Raw genomic sequence first — 18,093 nt, 5'->3', positions numbered from 1 at the left:
TTGGTTATACTGTCTTACTAGTTTGCTTTAATTTCCACTTTCTGATTACTAGGAAAGATTTTTTTTCTGTGTATTAGTATTAACTGCTGTGTAAATTTCAGTATTGACATTTGAATTTTCTCTTTTCATGTCTTCATATTTCTGCAGTAAAACTGCTAAGTTTTAAATAAGTAAATATTTAAGAAAGCATTATGTTTTTTTTACAAATAACTAAGACTTATAATCTTTCTCAGGCTGAAATAAATGTGTGTTTTTAATGTTTGCCTTTCATACGAATGGTTAGTATGCTCTTGGAGCTAATCTTCACCTCAGTGATACCAGTGTAACTATTTTTGGTTATTCCATCTTATACGAGAACTAATATCATGCTTTTAAAGAACAAGTCATGAAGTTTGTGGTTTTCTGACTAAATATTGCTCATCTTGATATTAAAATTGAGTTATGCTTACTCTTTAAAACTTAGTAATGTTAAATTAAGGCTTCTACTTTGGGACTACATTTTTAAAATTAAAACTAAAATATATATGGCCACTCTTGCAAAAGCCTATTTATCTATAAACTTACAGCATCTAAATTTTCTTCAAAGGCAATCTTTTCTGAAGTTATTTTGCTGCAGTTACTGTATTCTTACTGTCTTAACTTACTAAGTTTTCTACTAATATGTTACAGCTTTATTCTAAGCACTCACAGTCTGAGTAAATGATGTCTTTTCCAAGGTGAGCCATACACTTTAAGCTTTCTGATTCTAAAAGCTCCCTGTTTGTTTTGTCAGAATTTTGCCATGGGGCCAAGTGAGGTAAGCATGAGATTTTGAAAAGCACCACATGGCCTCGTCACACGTGCAGGGCAGGCATACTGGACCTCACTGCTGCCGAGCCGGGTTGCCAGCTTGTGGTGTGCCTAAGACATTTTAGGGTACCTGTCCCACTTAATCAGCTGCTCACTGGCGGGCTGCACGGGCCTGACCACTTGCCTGCTCCTGCCACTTTGTATCAGTGGTGCCCAGCATAGGTTATTTTGACAGGCTTGAGGCAACTGGGAATTTTATATTAAGCTGGATTTAATTAATTATATAAATTTGACCTGGTTAAATTTGAGGAAGCATTATGTTTAAACACTACTTTTTGTATCTTAAAAGTAATAAATGTATATAGTAAAGAAAATTCCAAATCAGAAAGTCTTCCTTCCAACCTCTAGCCCTACCTCTAGCCCAAGTTTCTTGTGTAAACTTCCAGAAGTTTCCTGTGCATATTAAATCATATCTATCTGAAAATAATGTATCTGATATGTCCTTTTAAAAAGTGGACAAGGGAGCTGTTATAATACAGTTCTACATCCTGCTTTTTGACTTAATATTTTATGGATATCTTTCTATGCCAGCATAGAAAGTACAGTACATACTTACAGATGTACTTCATTTTTTTAAACAACATTTAGGATGTTCTGATTTTTTGGCTGCCTGTAACAATACTGCAGTGAAAGTCCTTGCATATATACATGCACCTTTGTGTACTTCCTATCTATTGGCTAAAGTTGTAGGGAGAGAATTGCTAGGTCAAAAGGGTAATGTCAAGGTATTCTCCAAATTTGTATGCCAGTTTAAACACCAAGTATTTATGAAAAGTACATATTCCCCAGATTTTGAAGAAGTATGGAAAAAGAATGAAATTAGGCTTAGATAAAGCTCCCAGGTGCACTACAGATGTCTACATTGCAAAAGATAGTCATATTAATACTAGACCCCTCATTTGACTTGCACTCATAATATTTTCTTAGAATGGACCCCAAATGAAGGAAACTCAGTCACCTCAGCGGAAGATATTAGGGCAGTCCTGGAGGAGGAAATGCTGTCCTTTGGGAATTGGTTTAGAATTGGTTGCAAATAAATGAAATACTTCATGTCAGAATGATTATATATATGTAAATTTTAAGAAACTATAAACATAAGCATTTAATTTCCTTTAGATTTGAGTGAGAAATTTTCCTTTTATCCCTTACAAATTAGGCTCTTTCTTGAATCTGCATCTCTCTCTCTACCTTCATAGAACAGTGCCCTCTGCAGACTTGGTCCAGGTACAAGTAATGCACCATTCAACAGGTGGTGTTGGCGTGGTCAGAATGGCTTTTTGTCAGGCAGCTGGGGTTCTGATGTTCTAAACGTGCTGAACTACCTCAGCCAGAGGAGGAAAAGGAGTAGATGTGGCTCATGTGTTTGTCTTCCTTTTATTACTTGGTCGTTTAATATTTCATATTTTTGTTTTCCTGATAATGAATACCTATGTAATATATTCCACAGATTTCAATGGGACAGATGCTACAAGATTTTGGAAAGTTTCTTGGGATGTTCCTTCTGGTTTTGTTTTCTTTCACAATTGGGTTGACACAACTGTATGATAAAGGCTATACGCCAAAGGAGCAGAAGGACTGTGTAGGCATCTTCTGTGAACAGCAAAGCAATGATACCTTCCACTCGTGAGTGTCTCCTACAGTGGCTTCTACTCTTTCTCTCTTTCTGTTGTTACGTGTGAATTAGTACCTACAGAAATAGAACTTCAAATTTTCTTTAAGAAATTCCTTTTTAATAAGTACTTATTTTTCATGAATCATTGGATAGTTATCTTCATATAGAGAATCTTAAGTGATTAGCAGGCCCAAGTTATTTCATCGTCTCCCCTCCCACAGCACATCTCAACAGATGGACCTTGGCTTTTTGTGTCCTGCTAACATTTGGGGAAGGGCGCTCCTTTGTCAGTCCCATATATTGGAAAATGTTCAACGTCTCTGCTACTCCAGAATTAAATGTCAGTAGCAACTCTCAGTCATTGTTACAACCAAAACACTCTCACATTCTGAACACTTGCTAGGAGGTTATTCAAACAGAATTATTAGAGCTTCTTGAACAATTTTCTTCTCTAATTTTCTGTTCATCATAATACATGTGTACTGTAATTATGTTCAATAAGGAATTGAACAACCAGTTTTGAGGCAGACAAAATACCTCCCCTCATTCTTAAATAAAAGAATGGGGAAGGGTGTGGAATTACACCTTTGTTGAGTTCCTGTTGTGTACCAACTGTTCTTCAGTTACTGTCATGTCATCTTATTTAAGGAATAAGATTAAATGATCAACAAATATACATCTAACACCTTCTATATACCAGACACTGTTCTAAGACCTGAGTGAATGAAGTATCAGTGAGCAAAGCTACATCATGGAGCTTATATTCTGGTGAGGCAATATAGGTGATAAAAGGAGAAATAAAACATATATTACACAGTGATAAGGGCGAAGGAGACACAGCTTGGGTCAGGAGGGATATATGTGAGAGAGGGTACAGTTTTAGATAGGAAATGAGGGAAGGCCCCCCAGAGATGACATTCAAGTAAAGGTATAAAGCCGGTGAAGAATCGGGAAATTAAGGAGATAGTGGAGGGAGAGCATTGGCAGAGAGAGGGGATGGCAAAGCAGATGCCCAAGATGGAGGATGGCTAGCATATTTAGGGAAGATCCAGAAGGCAGGTGTGGGTAGTGAATCCCAGGGAGAAGTGTAAGACATGAGGTCAGAAAGGTGACGGGGATCCTGCGGGACCTGCTTGGCCTTTGTAAGGACTTTGGGCTATTGAGATACTGTTTGAAATTTTTGAGCAGAGGAGTGACAGTATCTAATTAGGCATTAATAGGGTTGTAGACGCCGCTGTGCTGAGAATGGACAGAAGGGCAATAAGAGATTAAATGGGGATCATTAATCTTCCTTTGAGTCTATTTCTTTGTTTAAAAAAGTAAGACACGTCTGTACTGCTGGGTTCAACTTAATTTATTTTATAAAGTACTCTTGGATTATCAATGTTTTCTTTAGGTGATGTTGGTATAAATGAATTCTTCGTTTTTGCTAATTAATTTCTTTAATTTTCTCTTAAACAGAAATGTAATTGTCTTTACAGGTTCATTGGCACTTGCTTTGCTTTGTTCTGGTATATTTTCTCCTTAGCGCACGTGGCAATCTTTGTCACGAGATTCAGCTACGGAGAAGAGCTGCAGTCCTTTGTGGGAGCCGTCATCGTTGGGACTTACAACGTGGTGGTTGTGATTGTACTCACCAAGCTGCTGGTGGCCATGCTGCACAAAAGCTTCCAGCTGATAGCAGTAAGTTCATTGCTTTAGAACTGCAGAGTCTCTGCAGATCATGCCAAGTGTAAGAAGATTGTAAGTATTAGTATCGTTTAAAAATTAGATTTTTTAATGTAAAGAATGTATGTTAACTGCAAATCTTGAACCAAATTTATACATAACAAGGTATGGAAAGATTTAGACAGTTTAAAACAATCTTTCTCCCGTTTTCTCCCTCGTGTGTGTGTGTGTGTGTGTGTGTGTGTGTGTGTGTGTTCACATCCTATACTACTTTTTCATTTGCTTCTTACAGAATCACGAAGACAAAGAATGGAAGTTTGCTCGAGCCAAGCTGTGGCTTAGCTACTTTGATGACAAGTGTACTTTACCTCCCCCTTTCAACATCGTTCCCTCACCAAAGACAGGCTGCTATATGATCAGTAGCCTCAGCAAGTGGATTTGCTCGCATACATCCAAAGGCAAGGTTAAACGGCAAAACAGTTTAAAGGTAGGAGATTAGAACTGCGACGTGGACGTTTTAACAGTTTCTAACCTCAGATGTTTCCTAAAACATAAACATGCAGGCTTCTTAAGGCCTGACACTGATTTTTTTTTTTCCACTCTCGTATCCCTGAAGCACAGCATAGATATAACATAAAGTAAGGACTCAGTAACTATTGAGAATGAGAGAGAAAGCTGCGATTGTTTCATGAAATCTTGTCTCAGTTTTAAAACATGGAAAATATTCAGAATACCTATTCTGTCAGCGTAGATAAAGATTGACTATTAGAGTCAGCTCATATTTTTCTGATTCTTCTTGAAAGTTATTCAACACATGAATCATTCAATACATGTTGCTATAAACCAGAAGTTGGAAACTTTTTCTATAAAGGGCCAGATAGTAAATAATTTAGGCTTTGCAGGCCAAGACAAAATGAAAGATTTATGTGAGTAGTAATATAACAAGAAAGAACATAAATTTCCACTAAATTTTTATTGATGAAATTTAATATAAGTGAGTAATAAATTTTTATAATACAGATCTATTAATAAAGAATGGAATTCCATTTTGTTTAATTAGGGTTCAAAATTACTGTTTTCTATTGTAAAATTAATTGTAAATGTTCATCTGTAAAAACCATTCTTAGCTCCCTAACCATAAAAAACAGGAAGTGGGCCATATTTGGCCTGTGGGTCCTTAGTTTGCTAATCTCTTCTATAAACAGGCTTCCTAAGTCTCTTTTTAAATCTAAATAAGCATACAGGTGAATGAATAAAATGAATATGTAGGCTATATTTGTTTTAAATAAGTGTTCAATGTTATTTGGTAAAACACAGTGGCAAGGATATAGGCTATTAAAGCATTAGAAGATGTGTGTTTGCATTTGTGAATTTTATTTTAAAAAATCCACCATATTTAAATATTGTTTATGCACATTGTTAGTATCATATTATTGCTTGTTTTGAAGGAATGGAGAAATTTGAAACAAAAGAGAGATGAAAACTACCAAAAAGTGATGTGCTGCTTAGTGCATCGTTACCTGACTTCTATGAGGCAGAAGATGCAAAGTACAGATCAGGCAACAGTGGAAAATCTAAATGAACTGCGCCAAGATCTGTCAAAATTCCGAAATGAAATAAGAGATTTACTTGGCTTTCGGACTTCTAAATATGCTATGTTTTATCCAAGAAACTAACCATTTTCTAAATCATGTAGAAAATAATTTTCAATAATAAATATGAAAGACTATGTTTGCATAACTTGCAATTCAATGATATATATTGAACTAAACAATTATGTAAAAGCCATTCTTTAAAATATATAGCATAAATATATGTTATGTAAAATATGTATATAGAATTAGTTTTTTTAAAACCCTCTGTTAGTGGCTTTTTGTAGGAGCAAAACAGATTAAGGACAGAGTAAACATGCTACTTGGTATTCTTATTTGAACAATGAACTAAAATATTTTCTCTTTATATTTGAAAAGGGCAGTTATAATTGTACAGGTTGCCAGAAAGTTCGATAATGAAAATCAGCAAAAGTGGGCTGATCTCTGTCCATATAGGATAACTTTAAATAATAGAAGTCATAGTTTTTTATATCTCTGTTTTAGGACTTCACATATAATTCATTATTTATTGTTTAGGAGTATAGTTTTGTCTAAAATAATAATCTATTTTTTTCTTATTCTGTTATAATCCTAAGCAACAAAGAAACAACCTTAATGGATATTTGAATCTATTCATCACGTCTCTGTAAATTTAAATTCACTTCAATTTTGTTATTGTAATATATCGGGGGTGCCAAAAAAATGTATACACATTTTAAAATATGTTATCTATGTATTATTTCTCGAAGTTGAGTTGAATTGTGGTAGCAGTGTGTAATATGATTGCTCAAAAGATGGCGTTAATCAAATGAATGCTAGCGTCACCATGAGACAGGCAGGACAGTCAAAGAAAATGGCAGAAGCTCGGTTGTTGTTCGAGGAGTGCAAGACCATTTTGAAGTGGTATTTGAAATTCGAGAATGTTGTGGAAGTACAATGACAATGGAGGCGTGAGTGTGCAACAGAACCTCCGACACGCCTGACAGTTGTACCCATTCATGACTCTGGTGGTATTCGGGAAGAAATTGAAACATGTGCAGCGATACAAGTGGTGGACATTTGGTCAACGTAGCTCAAGCAGTAGTTTGCTGTAATCAGAAGTGTCTGGATGCTGACGGTAACCACTTTGAGCACCTCTTGTGATTGCAGAAGTCAAATATGACTTGTATTCATCTTTTGTTATTGGTATGTATTGAATATTACAATTTTAATACAGTATTTTCCTTTCTTAAAATGTGTATACATTTTTTAGCACTTTCTGCATTTATTTTTACATGGTTGTAATCACTGTATTTTAAATCACTGTATTTAGAATTTTATATATACATTCCCATGTATTGATATTGTCCGTGTGTTTAAATTTTTATAGAATTATGTATATTTTTGAGAAATATAGTTAGTAGACTTTTTGTTTTGTAGCTATAGAGTATTTATGTTTATAGGTTTGCACAGGTACTTCTCTAAGGTTAGGCATTTGGTAGCTTTTAGTTTTCTTTACCATAATAGTGCTATAATTCTTTTTCAAGCTGGAATGAATGTTCATAGTTATAAAGCTAACCCAAAATAAGTATTTAGAAGATATTTCTTTATCATGTGTGGTCATAGCCTGTTTTGTTTTTGTGAACACTGAAAGACCCTTGAACACAAGGATTTGTTATACACTTGGACTAAGGTTCTTAAGCTTGCCTCCCAAAGTATTATATTTTCCACAGAATTTAACGTAGCTTCTATGAAAGTGACTCAGCTTATTTTGGGATCATTCTTGCTGCTTATGATGAAAAGTATTGATTTTTTTTAAATTGGAGAATATAAATTAAATTTTATTTTCTGTGTTCGTGCAAAAGATGTACTTAAAAATTTTTCACAAGCTATTGCTTATATATTCCTGTAACATTTCCAGTTAAGAGGTTATTAGGTACATAATTATCTTCTTAACTGAATGTCAGATGGTCTTAAGGCCTCCCACCCCCAGGGTGCAGGTAGCCCATGCGTGGTCTGTAAGCCTCACAAATGCGGGGATCATTGTCTGAGTATATTAGTATTGTGTTTCATCTTGCTTTTTACTTTTTAATTTCCAAATTGTGGGTGTTCCCTCTTTGGGGCAAATTCTTATCAAATGTTTATTGTAAAGTTATATATTTTGTCTACAATGGAATTATGCACTTCCCAGTTGGGATTTTACATCAGGACTTTTAGTCATTCTAAAAACTCTACCTAATTATTAAATCAAAATGTTTATAGAGTGCCTACTTTATGCATGAATTACTTAGGTATGTTTTAAATGATAGCATATTGTAAAAAAAAAGTGAATAAAACTTGAAATTAGATTATAAATTGACAATTTGTTGTAATTCACGTCATAAAATTCACTCTTTTAAAATATACAAGTAAGTGGTTTTTTGGGTTTTTTTAAAATCATGGTAAGAAAGACCTAAAACTTAAACCATCAACATCAGAGTCCTTTGTGTCCCTTTCCTACTTTCAGTGGCTATCACATTTTTTAAAGCTATTTCTTCTTATATTTATAAATACCATGTTTTGGAATAATATATCGACACAAAGACCTGTATATGAATGATTATTCATTATCCCAAACTGAGAACAACAAAATGTCCATCAACTAGTGAATGGGTAAACAAATTATACCTCCAGCCAATGGAAATTTGTTCAGTAACAAAAAGGGGAAAATGTGTCAGAGTTCAATCAGAGAAGCAGAACAGCTAGGATATCTTTAGGCAACGTGTATGTTTGTATAGTGATTTGTTTACAGGGAGTTGACGTTATACCAATTGGAATTGGTGAAGCCATCTCGGTGAGGCTTGTTTATGTATCTAGTGCTAGAGCTTGGAGTTCACAGGGTATGCAGTTGGGAAACAAAAACAGATATAACATGAAATAAACAAGAACAAGCTGGAACCCGTAGGATGAACTGACACCTCCATGTCATTTCTCAGTCTCCAGCCTTGATGATGTGTATATCCTGGGGAAAAGTTGCCCTTTGCCAGATTTCTAAATTCTGATGCGTTGTCCCAGGAATCAGAGAAGCTGAAGGAGGACCCAAGGAAAGGTGGCACATTGTAAGCCAGACTGCTGCCCCACACCAACAAGTTGAGCCAGCCAGTCAGTTACAACATGTCAGAGCTGCGGAAGTGTCTGCATGGAAAAAAAAATGGCGGCTACTTTACGTCTGCCCTCCAAACCTCACACTGAAATGTATCTTGTGAACCACCCTGCCTGGAAGCTTACCAGGAAGAGAATTCTGGGAAACAGTTCAGCCTAGCCAAGTTGACACAAGAACAAACCACTGATACAAGCAAAAACGTAGATGAATCTTAAAAGTATTATGCTAAGTGAGGAAGCTTAGGCTCCATACTATGATTTCATTCATATGACATTCTAGAAAAAACAAAAATATAGAAACCAAAATTAGATCATTGTTTACCAAGGAGGAAAATATTGTTTGCACAACTCATCAAAATGTACACTTACGTGTAAATTTTAATGTATGGAAATTACACTTCAATAGGTCTGACAGAAATACATAATGCTACAACATACTAAAAGGAATAAGAAAATAACAGTGGAATCTTGTCATTTATTGCTTCAAAAGAAAACTGCTTGAATATGCAAGTTGATACCCATCATTAACATAGTGGGTGGAAGTACAGTAACAAATGCCTGGGTGAAAAATTTTGCATCAGTTTTTTCAGAATTATTTTGGCTATTTTAGCTTCTTTGCTTTTTCACATAGATTTTGGAATTTGCCTATCAATTTCTACCAAAAAACCTTGGGATTTTATTGGAATTGTATTGAAATTGAAATTTTTGTTTTCTTCAGAAAACACATTTATAAAATACTGAATATGCTGGGGTTATAGGCCCTGAAAGAAAACCAACTGGGTCTAATTCAGAATTTCACTAAGAAAATATTAATGGTACCTGAGATAATGGCTGCTCTGAATTTCTCAACTGTAAGTTAATTTGTTAGCTTTCTGGCATGGATACCCCATTTGTAAACATGTGCTTTTTGAAGATATACTTAGAATTGTCAATTACACTGTTTCCCTTCATTTGATAATTTCACATTGTTTTTTCTTTCCTTGCTCCCATTTTGAAATAAATACTTAAGATATGCAACTCAAGATTAGTGAAAAATTGTATGTGCTAATTACATGATTTAAAAATAACCATCTTTAAGAAACATGATTTCTGATTAAGTTACAGTAATACAAGAAGAAAAACAGCAGGTTTATGTAGGAGGTAAATGTATGTTTAAAAAAAGAACTGTTTCAGCCAATCATATAAATGACAGATAAGCTCCATTTTTTTTCACCCTGCTATCAGCAATCTGGAGATTCCTCTTTCTCTGTGTCACTCACTCTTCATTAAAAGGCTATTTAATCTATTCTTTAATTTTAGGCAAAATTATTCTTAGTGAAAGATATTGATAAAAATGGAGGTGTGAAAGGCTCTGGAAATCTCCCCTGGAATTTACAACAAATTAAACAACTATAACTCCACAAAGGACTTCATGCACAGCAGACTGACAAGATGAAGAGGCCCACTACTGAAATCACCTACAGGTGGGAGATTCGCCCGAGGGGGGGGGGGGGAAGGAGCAGTGCGGAGACAGGGCCACTTGGGTGCAGGACGCAGACCTAGCTCAGTGCTCCGAGCTCGCTGCTTCCCGGAACCACCGCAGCTGCGGGAGAGGGAAGAACTCGGACTGCTAGGGCTCCACTTGTGGCCCACAGGGCTGAGGGGGCAGCATATAACACGGCTGAACCCAACGCTCACGGCAGAGACCTCGGAGAAAAGACTGAGGGAAGAAGGCTGAAAACGGTGGTTTAAGCCCGCACTGCCGAGCAGAGAACGGAGCCTTAGGCACTGAGACTAGTCGCCCCCTCCCTACCCTCCCAGAGCTCGCCCCGCCCCCACCTGCCTGGTGCTAGAAACGGAACAGTAGCAGTGTCAGATCAAAAGAACAGAATATTTGCAATTGTGAAGACTGCTTAGCAGACACAGAGTCTCAGCCAACTAGTTCCGGCAAAGGGGAGGGAGCCCTGGAAGCGGGGCTGGCTATGGTGGTGGTCGCCGCCATTGCTCTGGGCCACCTCTCACAATCCACCCCACCCCGGTCTCCACTTTCTGGGTGGATCCTTGCAGGAGTAAACAGAGCTGCTGAAACATGCAGGCTCTGAATTTGGTGCAGGAAGAGCTTTGGAACTTCAGAAGCTCTCCACATCCCCCGACGGAGGCGGCGCCCTATGACCCAGGCGAACTGTTAACAGAGGAGACGCCCACCTTCCAGGGACTCCCCCCATTGTGTGAGAAGCCAGAATAGTGCAGAGAAAATTAACACTACAGTATGAGAGAGCATAAAAGGCTGCAGTTGGAGCAAAAATAAAACATTCTACCAACACCTACTGGAAAACAAAAGAAAGACCTATTTCTATCAACCTGTTGCAGAACCCCCTCCTGTAAATGTCTAAGAAGAGAAAAAATAAATCATTAATTGCCATGAATAACTAAGGTAACAAGACAGCTCAGGGAGAAACTGAAAGTCTCCAGAAAATGAACTTAAAGGCATGGAAATATGTGACTTAAATGACAGAGAATTCAAGATTGCAGTTCTGAAAAAACTCAACGAGATGCAAGAAAACACAGACAGGAAGTTTAATGAAATGAAAGTTTAAGATAAAACGAACATTTTACCAAACAGATTGAAATTTTAAAAAAGAACCAAATAGAATTTCTGGACATTAAGAACTCAATGGAAGAAATTAAGAACGAAATAGCCAGCGTAAGTAGTAGAGTTGACCAGATGGAGGAAAGAATCAGTGACATTGAAGATAGAAATCTGGAAATGACACAGATGGAAGAAGAAAGAGACTTGAGACTTAAAAGAAACGAAAGAACTCTACAAGAACTTTCTGACTCCATCGGAAACACCAATATAAGAATAATGGACATAACAGAAGGAGAAGAAAGAGAGAAGAGAACAGAGAGTATATTCAAACAAATAGTCAATGAGAACTTCCCAAACTTGTGGAAAGAACTGGATCCTTGAATCCAAGAAACAAATAGAACATCTAATTATCTCAATCCCAACAGGCCTTCTCCAAGGCACATTGCATTGACGCTGTCAAAAACGACAAAGAATCCTCAAGGCAGCTGGGGAAAAGAAGACGGTAACCTACAAAGGAAAGCTCATTAGATTATCATCAGATTTTTCAGCAGAAGCTCTACAAACCAGGAGGGAGTAGAATCAAATAAACAACTATTGAAAGAAATTAAAAGCCAAAAGTAATATATCCAGCAAAGATATCCTTTAGATATGAAGAAGGAATAAAGACCTTTCCAGACATACAGAAGCTGAGGAAATTTTCTAACACGTGACATGCACTACAGGAAATACTGAAGGAGGCTATTCGACCAGCATAAATAGGGATAATTTGTGACAACCAAAACATAAAAGGGGAGAGAGTAAAGGCCTGAACCAGAATGGTGAAAGTAAGCATGCTGAAGAAAATGGAATACTCTAAATATGAAACTTTCTTTTACATAAACTTAATGGTAACCACTCAAAAACAAAAATCCAGAACTGAAATATATAAAGAAATAAAAGAAGAAACAGAGGGGAAAAGATCACAGAGTATCACCACACAGAAATAATAGACAACAACAAAAAGGCAAAGAAACAATGGAGACACTGTCTTACCAGAAAACCAAAGATTAAATGATAGGAAATCCTCACATATCAATAATCACCCTAAATGTAAATGGACTGAACTCACCAATAAAAAGGCACAGAGTACCAGATTAGATCAAAAAACTAAACTCAACCATATGCTGCCTCCATGAGACACATCTCAGCTACAAGGACAAACATAGACTCAAAGTGAAAGGGTAGAAATTGACACTCCAAGTAAATGGTACCCAGAGAAAATCAGGTGTAGCCATAATGATATCAGATGAAACAGACTTCAGGGTGAAAAAGATAACAAGAGACAAAGATGGACATTTCATAATGGTGAAGGGGACTATACAACAAGAAGACATAACAGTCATCAATATTTATGCCCCCAATCAGGGAGCACCGAAATACACCAAGCAACTACTAACAGAACTAAAGGGAGAAATTGACCAAAACACAATTATACTAGGGGACTTAAATACACCTTTGACAGCTATGGATAGATCATCCAAACAGAAAATATAACGAAATAGCAGCCCTAAATGACACATTAGATAAAATGGACATAATTGACACATATAGAGCACTTCATCCTAAAACATCAGACTATACATTCTTTTCTAGTGTACATGGAACATTCTCAAGGATAGACCATATATTGGGACATAAAATCAGCCTCAGCAAATTTAAGAAGATTGAAATCATACCAAGCATATTCTCTGATCACAAGGCTTTGAAATTGGATATCAACTGCAAAAAGAAAGCAGGAAAAACACTAATACATGTAGATTAAACAATGTACTTTTAAAGAAGGACTGGTTCAAAGAAGAAGTTAGAGGAGAGATAAAAAAAATACATAGAAACAAATGACAATGAAAATACATCCTACCAAAAATTTTGGGATGCAGCGAAAGCAGTTTTAAGAGGGAAATTTATATCATTACAGGACTATCTCAAGAAACAAGAAAAATCCCAAATAAATGACCTCATGTTACACTGTAAAGAACTAGAAAAAGAAGAACAAGTGAAACTCAAGGTCAGCAGAAGAAAGGAAATAACAAAAATCAAAGCAGAACTAAATGAAATAGAGAACAAAAAGACAATAGAAAAAATTAATGTGACAAAGAGCTGGTTCTTTGAAAAGATTAACAAAATTGACAAACCCTTGGCTAGACTCACTAAGATAAAAAGAGAAAAGACACTAATTAACAAAATCAGAAATAAAAAGGGGAAATTATCACGGCCACCACAGAAATACAAAGGATCATCCAAGAATACTATGAAGGACTATATGCCACCAAATTCAATAACCTAGAAGAAATGGACAAGTTCTTAGAAACATATAGCCTTCCAAGGCGAACCATGAAGAACTGGAAAATCTAAAAAGACCGATCACCATTAATGAAATTGAATCAGTCATACAAAACCTTCCCAAAAGCAAAAGTCCTGGACCAGGTGGTTCACTAGTAAATTCCACCAAACCTTCAAAGAGGCTCTAATACCAATCCTGTTCACACTCTTCCAAAAAATTGAAGAAGAGACAGTACTCCCTAACTCATTTTATGAGGCCAACATTACCCTGATACCAAAACCTGGTAAGGACAACACACAAAAAAGCAACAGACCAATATCTCTCATGAATACAGATGCAAAAATCCTAAACAAAATTCTAGCAAATCGAATACAACAATGCATTAAAAGATTATTCATCACGACCAAGTGGGGTTCATCCCCGAGGCACAAGGATGGTTCAACATCCGCAAATCCATCAATGTGATACATCACATAAACGACAAAAATCATATGATTATATCAATTGATGCAGAAAAAGCATTTGACAAGGTACAACATCCATTTGTGATTAAAACACTTAATAAAATAGGTATAGAAGGAAAATACCTTAACATAATAAAGGCCATATATGACAGACCTTCAGCTAATCTCATAATTAATGGTGAAAAACTGAAGCCCTTTGCTCTACGTTCAGGAACACAACAGGGCTGTCCCCTATCACCTCTGCTTTTCAACATAGTGTTGGAAGTCCTCGCCAGAGCAATCAGGCAAGAGAAAGAAATAAAAGGCATCCAAATTGGGAATGAAGGAGTTAAATTATCACCTTTTGCAGATGACATGATGCTATATATAGAAAACCCTAAAGACTCCACCAAAAAGCTATTAGAAACAATCAATGATATAGTAAAGTTGCTGGATACAAAATCAACATACAAAAGTCCATTGCATTCCTGTATAGTAACAATGAAATCTCAGAAAAAGAAATAGAAAAAACAATTCCTTTTGCAATTGCAGCAAAAATAATAAAATACCTAGGAATAAACTTAACCAAGGATGTGAAGGACCTATATGCTGAAAACTACAAGACATTTTTGATAGAAATTGAAGAAGACACAAAGAAATGGAAAGACATTCCGTGCTCATGGATTGGAAGAATCAACATAGTTAAAATGGCCATATTACCCAAACCAACATACAGATTTAATGCAATCCCCATCAAAATCCCAATGGCATTTTTTAAAGAAATAGAACAAAAAATCATCAGATTTGTTTGGAACCACAAAAGTCCCCAAATAGCCAAAGCAATCTTAAGAAAAAAGAACAGTACTGGAGGTATCACACTCCCTGACTTTAGCTTGTACTACAGAGCTACAATAATCAAAACAGCATGGTATTGGCAGAAAAACAGACACATAGACCAATGGAATAGAATTGAGAACTCAAAAGTAAAACCACATAAATATGGACAGATAATTTTGGACAAAGAAGCTAAAAACATACAATGGGGAAAAGACAGCCTCTTTAATAAATGGTGCTGGGCGATTGAAAAGCCACGTACAAAGGAATGAAACTGGACTACTATCTGTCACCATGTACCAAAATTAATTCAAAATGGATCAAAGACCTAAGCGTGAGACCTGAAACAATAAACTGCATAGAAGAAAACATAGGTACTAAACTATGGACCTTGGTTCAAAGAGCATTTTATGAATTTGACTCCAAAGGCAAGGAAAGTAAAAGCTAAAATAAATGAATGGGACTATATGAAACTTAAAAGCTTCTGCACAGCAAAAGAAACCATCGACAAAATAAAGAGGCAACCAACTGAATGGGAGAAGAGTTTTGCAAACAGTGCCTCCGATAAGGGGTAATATCCAAAATATACAAGGAACTCATACAACTCAACAACAAAGAAACAAACAACCCAATTGAAAAATTGGCAGAGGACCTGAAGAGATATTTCTCCAAAGAGGACATACAAATGGCAAATAGATATATGAAAAAATGCTCAACATCACTAATCATCAGAGAAATGCAAATAAAAACCCCGATGAGATGTCACCTCACCCCTGTTAGGATGGCTATCATCAACAAGACAAATAGTAACAAGTGTTGGAGAGTCTGTGGAGAAAAAGGAACCCTCATACACAGTTGGTAGGAATGCAGATTGTTACACCCGCAATGGAAGGCAGTGTGGAGGTTCCTCAAAAAATTAAGAATAGAATTACTACATGACCCAGCAATCCCTCTCCTGGGTATCTACCCCCAAATCTGAAAACATTTATCCATAAAGACATATGTGCTCCAATGTTCATTGCAGCTTTATTTACGGTGGCCAAGACATGGAAACAACCAAAATGTCCTTCAATAGATGAATGGATAAAGAAGTTGTGGTATATATACACAATGGAATACTATTCAGCGGTAAGAAAAGATGAAATAAGACCACTTGTGACAACATGGATGGATCCTGAGATTATAATGCTAAGTGAAATAAGTCAGACAGAAAAAGTCGAGAACCATATGATTTCACTGATATGTGGTATATAAAACTGAAAACAACAAAAGAACAAGACAAACAAATGAAGGAACAAAAACTCATAGACACAGACAATAGTTTAGTGGTTACCAGGGGGTAAGGGGTCTACTACGGGTGGTGGGAGATGAGGGTAAAGGGGATCAAATCTATGGTGATGGAAAGAGAACTGACTCTGGGTGGTGAACACACAGTGGGATTTATAGATGATGTAATACAGAATTGTACACCTGAAATCTATGTAACTTGACTAACAATTGTCACCCAATAAACTTTAATTAAAAAACAAAGAAACAAAAAAACTATTAAAAAAGAAAAGAAAGATATTAAACTTGTCAGGTACTATTTGAAAAGAATTTTGAGGAGGAGAACATACTAGCAACCTCAGTATCTCATCCAAAAATTGAATTAATTCTGTGTGATAATTATAAAATATTTCAAATTTTAATACTTTTATTTTAAATATTTTAAATTTTAAATATTTTAAAATTCATTTGTCCCATTTTCTATTTTAGTGAAAATAACAAATTCACTCACTGTATTTTCTATGATGATTGTTTTAAATTATTAAACTAGGTGGGAACTGTTCTCTTATTCCCCTCTGCATCCTAAGCTAAGGTAGTGCTGATGGTGAATGGCACAAATTTGTTGAATGAAAATTTGACTTTTATCTATCAATGTAAATATCCTAGGACTGACATTCAGTCAGATACCCCCTCGAACAATTGCGTTCTCTAGTATCAATTTCATCAAATTGGATTAGAAGAAAACTTAGATCACCTACTTCAAACTTCTAATTTTATAGGTAAGAAACTGACATTTTCAATAATTTGTCCAAGGTTGTCGGAGATCCTGTACTCAATTTATTGCTTGTATCAGATAAGATATATCCAAAAGCTTTGCTCTTTTGAATCAATTTCTCATTGTAGGTTCATCTTGCTCAGAGAACAGAACTTAAGACATCTAGTCTCTGCTTTTCTAAATGACTAGTTTATTAAATACTTTGAATTTATGACCAAGGACAGAAATGGAGACCAGCAAGATAAGTAAGAGTCAGAGGGAAAGGATGAACAGTGGGGTAGTAAACATAAATAGAGGAGAAGTCAGTCTCAAAAAATAACAAACCAGGCCATGGGAGAAACAAGGGAATAGAATGGAGAAACTGGCTAATTTTATTTCTCCACTACTATATCCTGATCAGTTTGGTTATTCAAGGACGTAGAAACAATTTAAGACCTAGACGGGATCTCAGAAAGAATCCAATGCAACTTTATCATTTTGCAGTTAAGGGAACTGAAGTCCTCCCAGTGCTACACCGAAGGAGTCCGAGTGTTTCTCTGGGAAGCTCTGAATTGCACTATGTAACTGCTAATATTAATTTCTTGTTTGTGAGATAAATTAATTAGCTGTATGCAGTCTTTAAGCTTGTAAATTTTCTTAATAAATTTCTATACTTATAAGCTCCATTTTACTGTTTCAATCTAACCTAATTTTAGTATCAAAACACCACAGGGACACCCTTCAAGCAAAAGATAATGTTTCAAATTTATATCTAATCAAATTTTAGCCCTTTTAACCTAATTGTTGACTGTTTTTAAGAGGAAGAAGCAAATGATAAAAAGTAAAAGTTAGGATTTTAAATAACAGTTTTAGAATTCCTCAGAACACATTTCTGTGTGTGTCGCAGAGCTACTCTGTCTGAGCACCAATTCTGTACATCCAGGTACTCCCACACATATACATCTATAGATCCTGTGCTAAGAGGCTGCGAGTGTGTGAATAATGACCCTCATGTATTTAATTCAAAATGCTTAATTAACTAGAAAAGACAAAATAAGATTCAATA

The 18,093-nt window shown here is 35.9% G+C and overlaps 1 protein-coding gene across 4 annotated transcripts in view; it reads left to right on the top strand.

Annotated features, from left to right (window-relative positions):
* The window catches only part of TRPC1 (transient receptor potential cation channel subfamily C member 1), a 64,762-nt gene extending 56,707 nt beyond the window's left edge, over positions 1-8,055 (top strand). For all 4 annotated transcript variants that reach the window (XM_019753587.3, XM_019753588.3, XM_074334017.2 and 1 more), the window contains 4 exons: positions 2,297-2,472; positions 3,943-4,144; positions 4,422-4,616; positions 5,578-8,055. In XM_019753587.3, coding sequence (XP_019609146.1) covers positions 2,297-2,472; positions 3,943-4,144; positions 4,422-4,616; positions 5,578-5,805 — 801 coding nt within the window. In that variant the 3' untranslated portion in view covers positions 5,806-8,055. The remainder of the gene's footprint in view (positions 1-2,296; positions 2,473-3,942; positions 4,145-4,421; positions 4,617-5,577) is intronic.
* Positions 8,056-18,093: the final 10,038 nt, after the last annotated feature.

This window comes from Rhinolophus sinicus, chromosome 17 (assembly GCF_057876585.1).
Source record: "Rhinolophus sinicus isolate RSI-liver-muscle chromosome 17, RSI-T2T, whole genome shotgun sequence".
NCBI lineage: Eukaryota > Metazoa > Chordata > Mammalia > Chiroptera > Rhinolophidae > Rhinolophus > Rhinolophus sinicus.
This window is presented reverse-complemented; position numbering and strand designations above follow the sequence as displayed.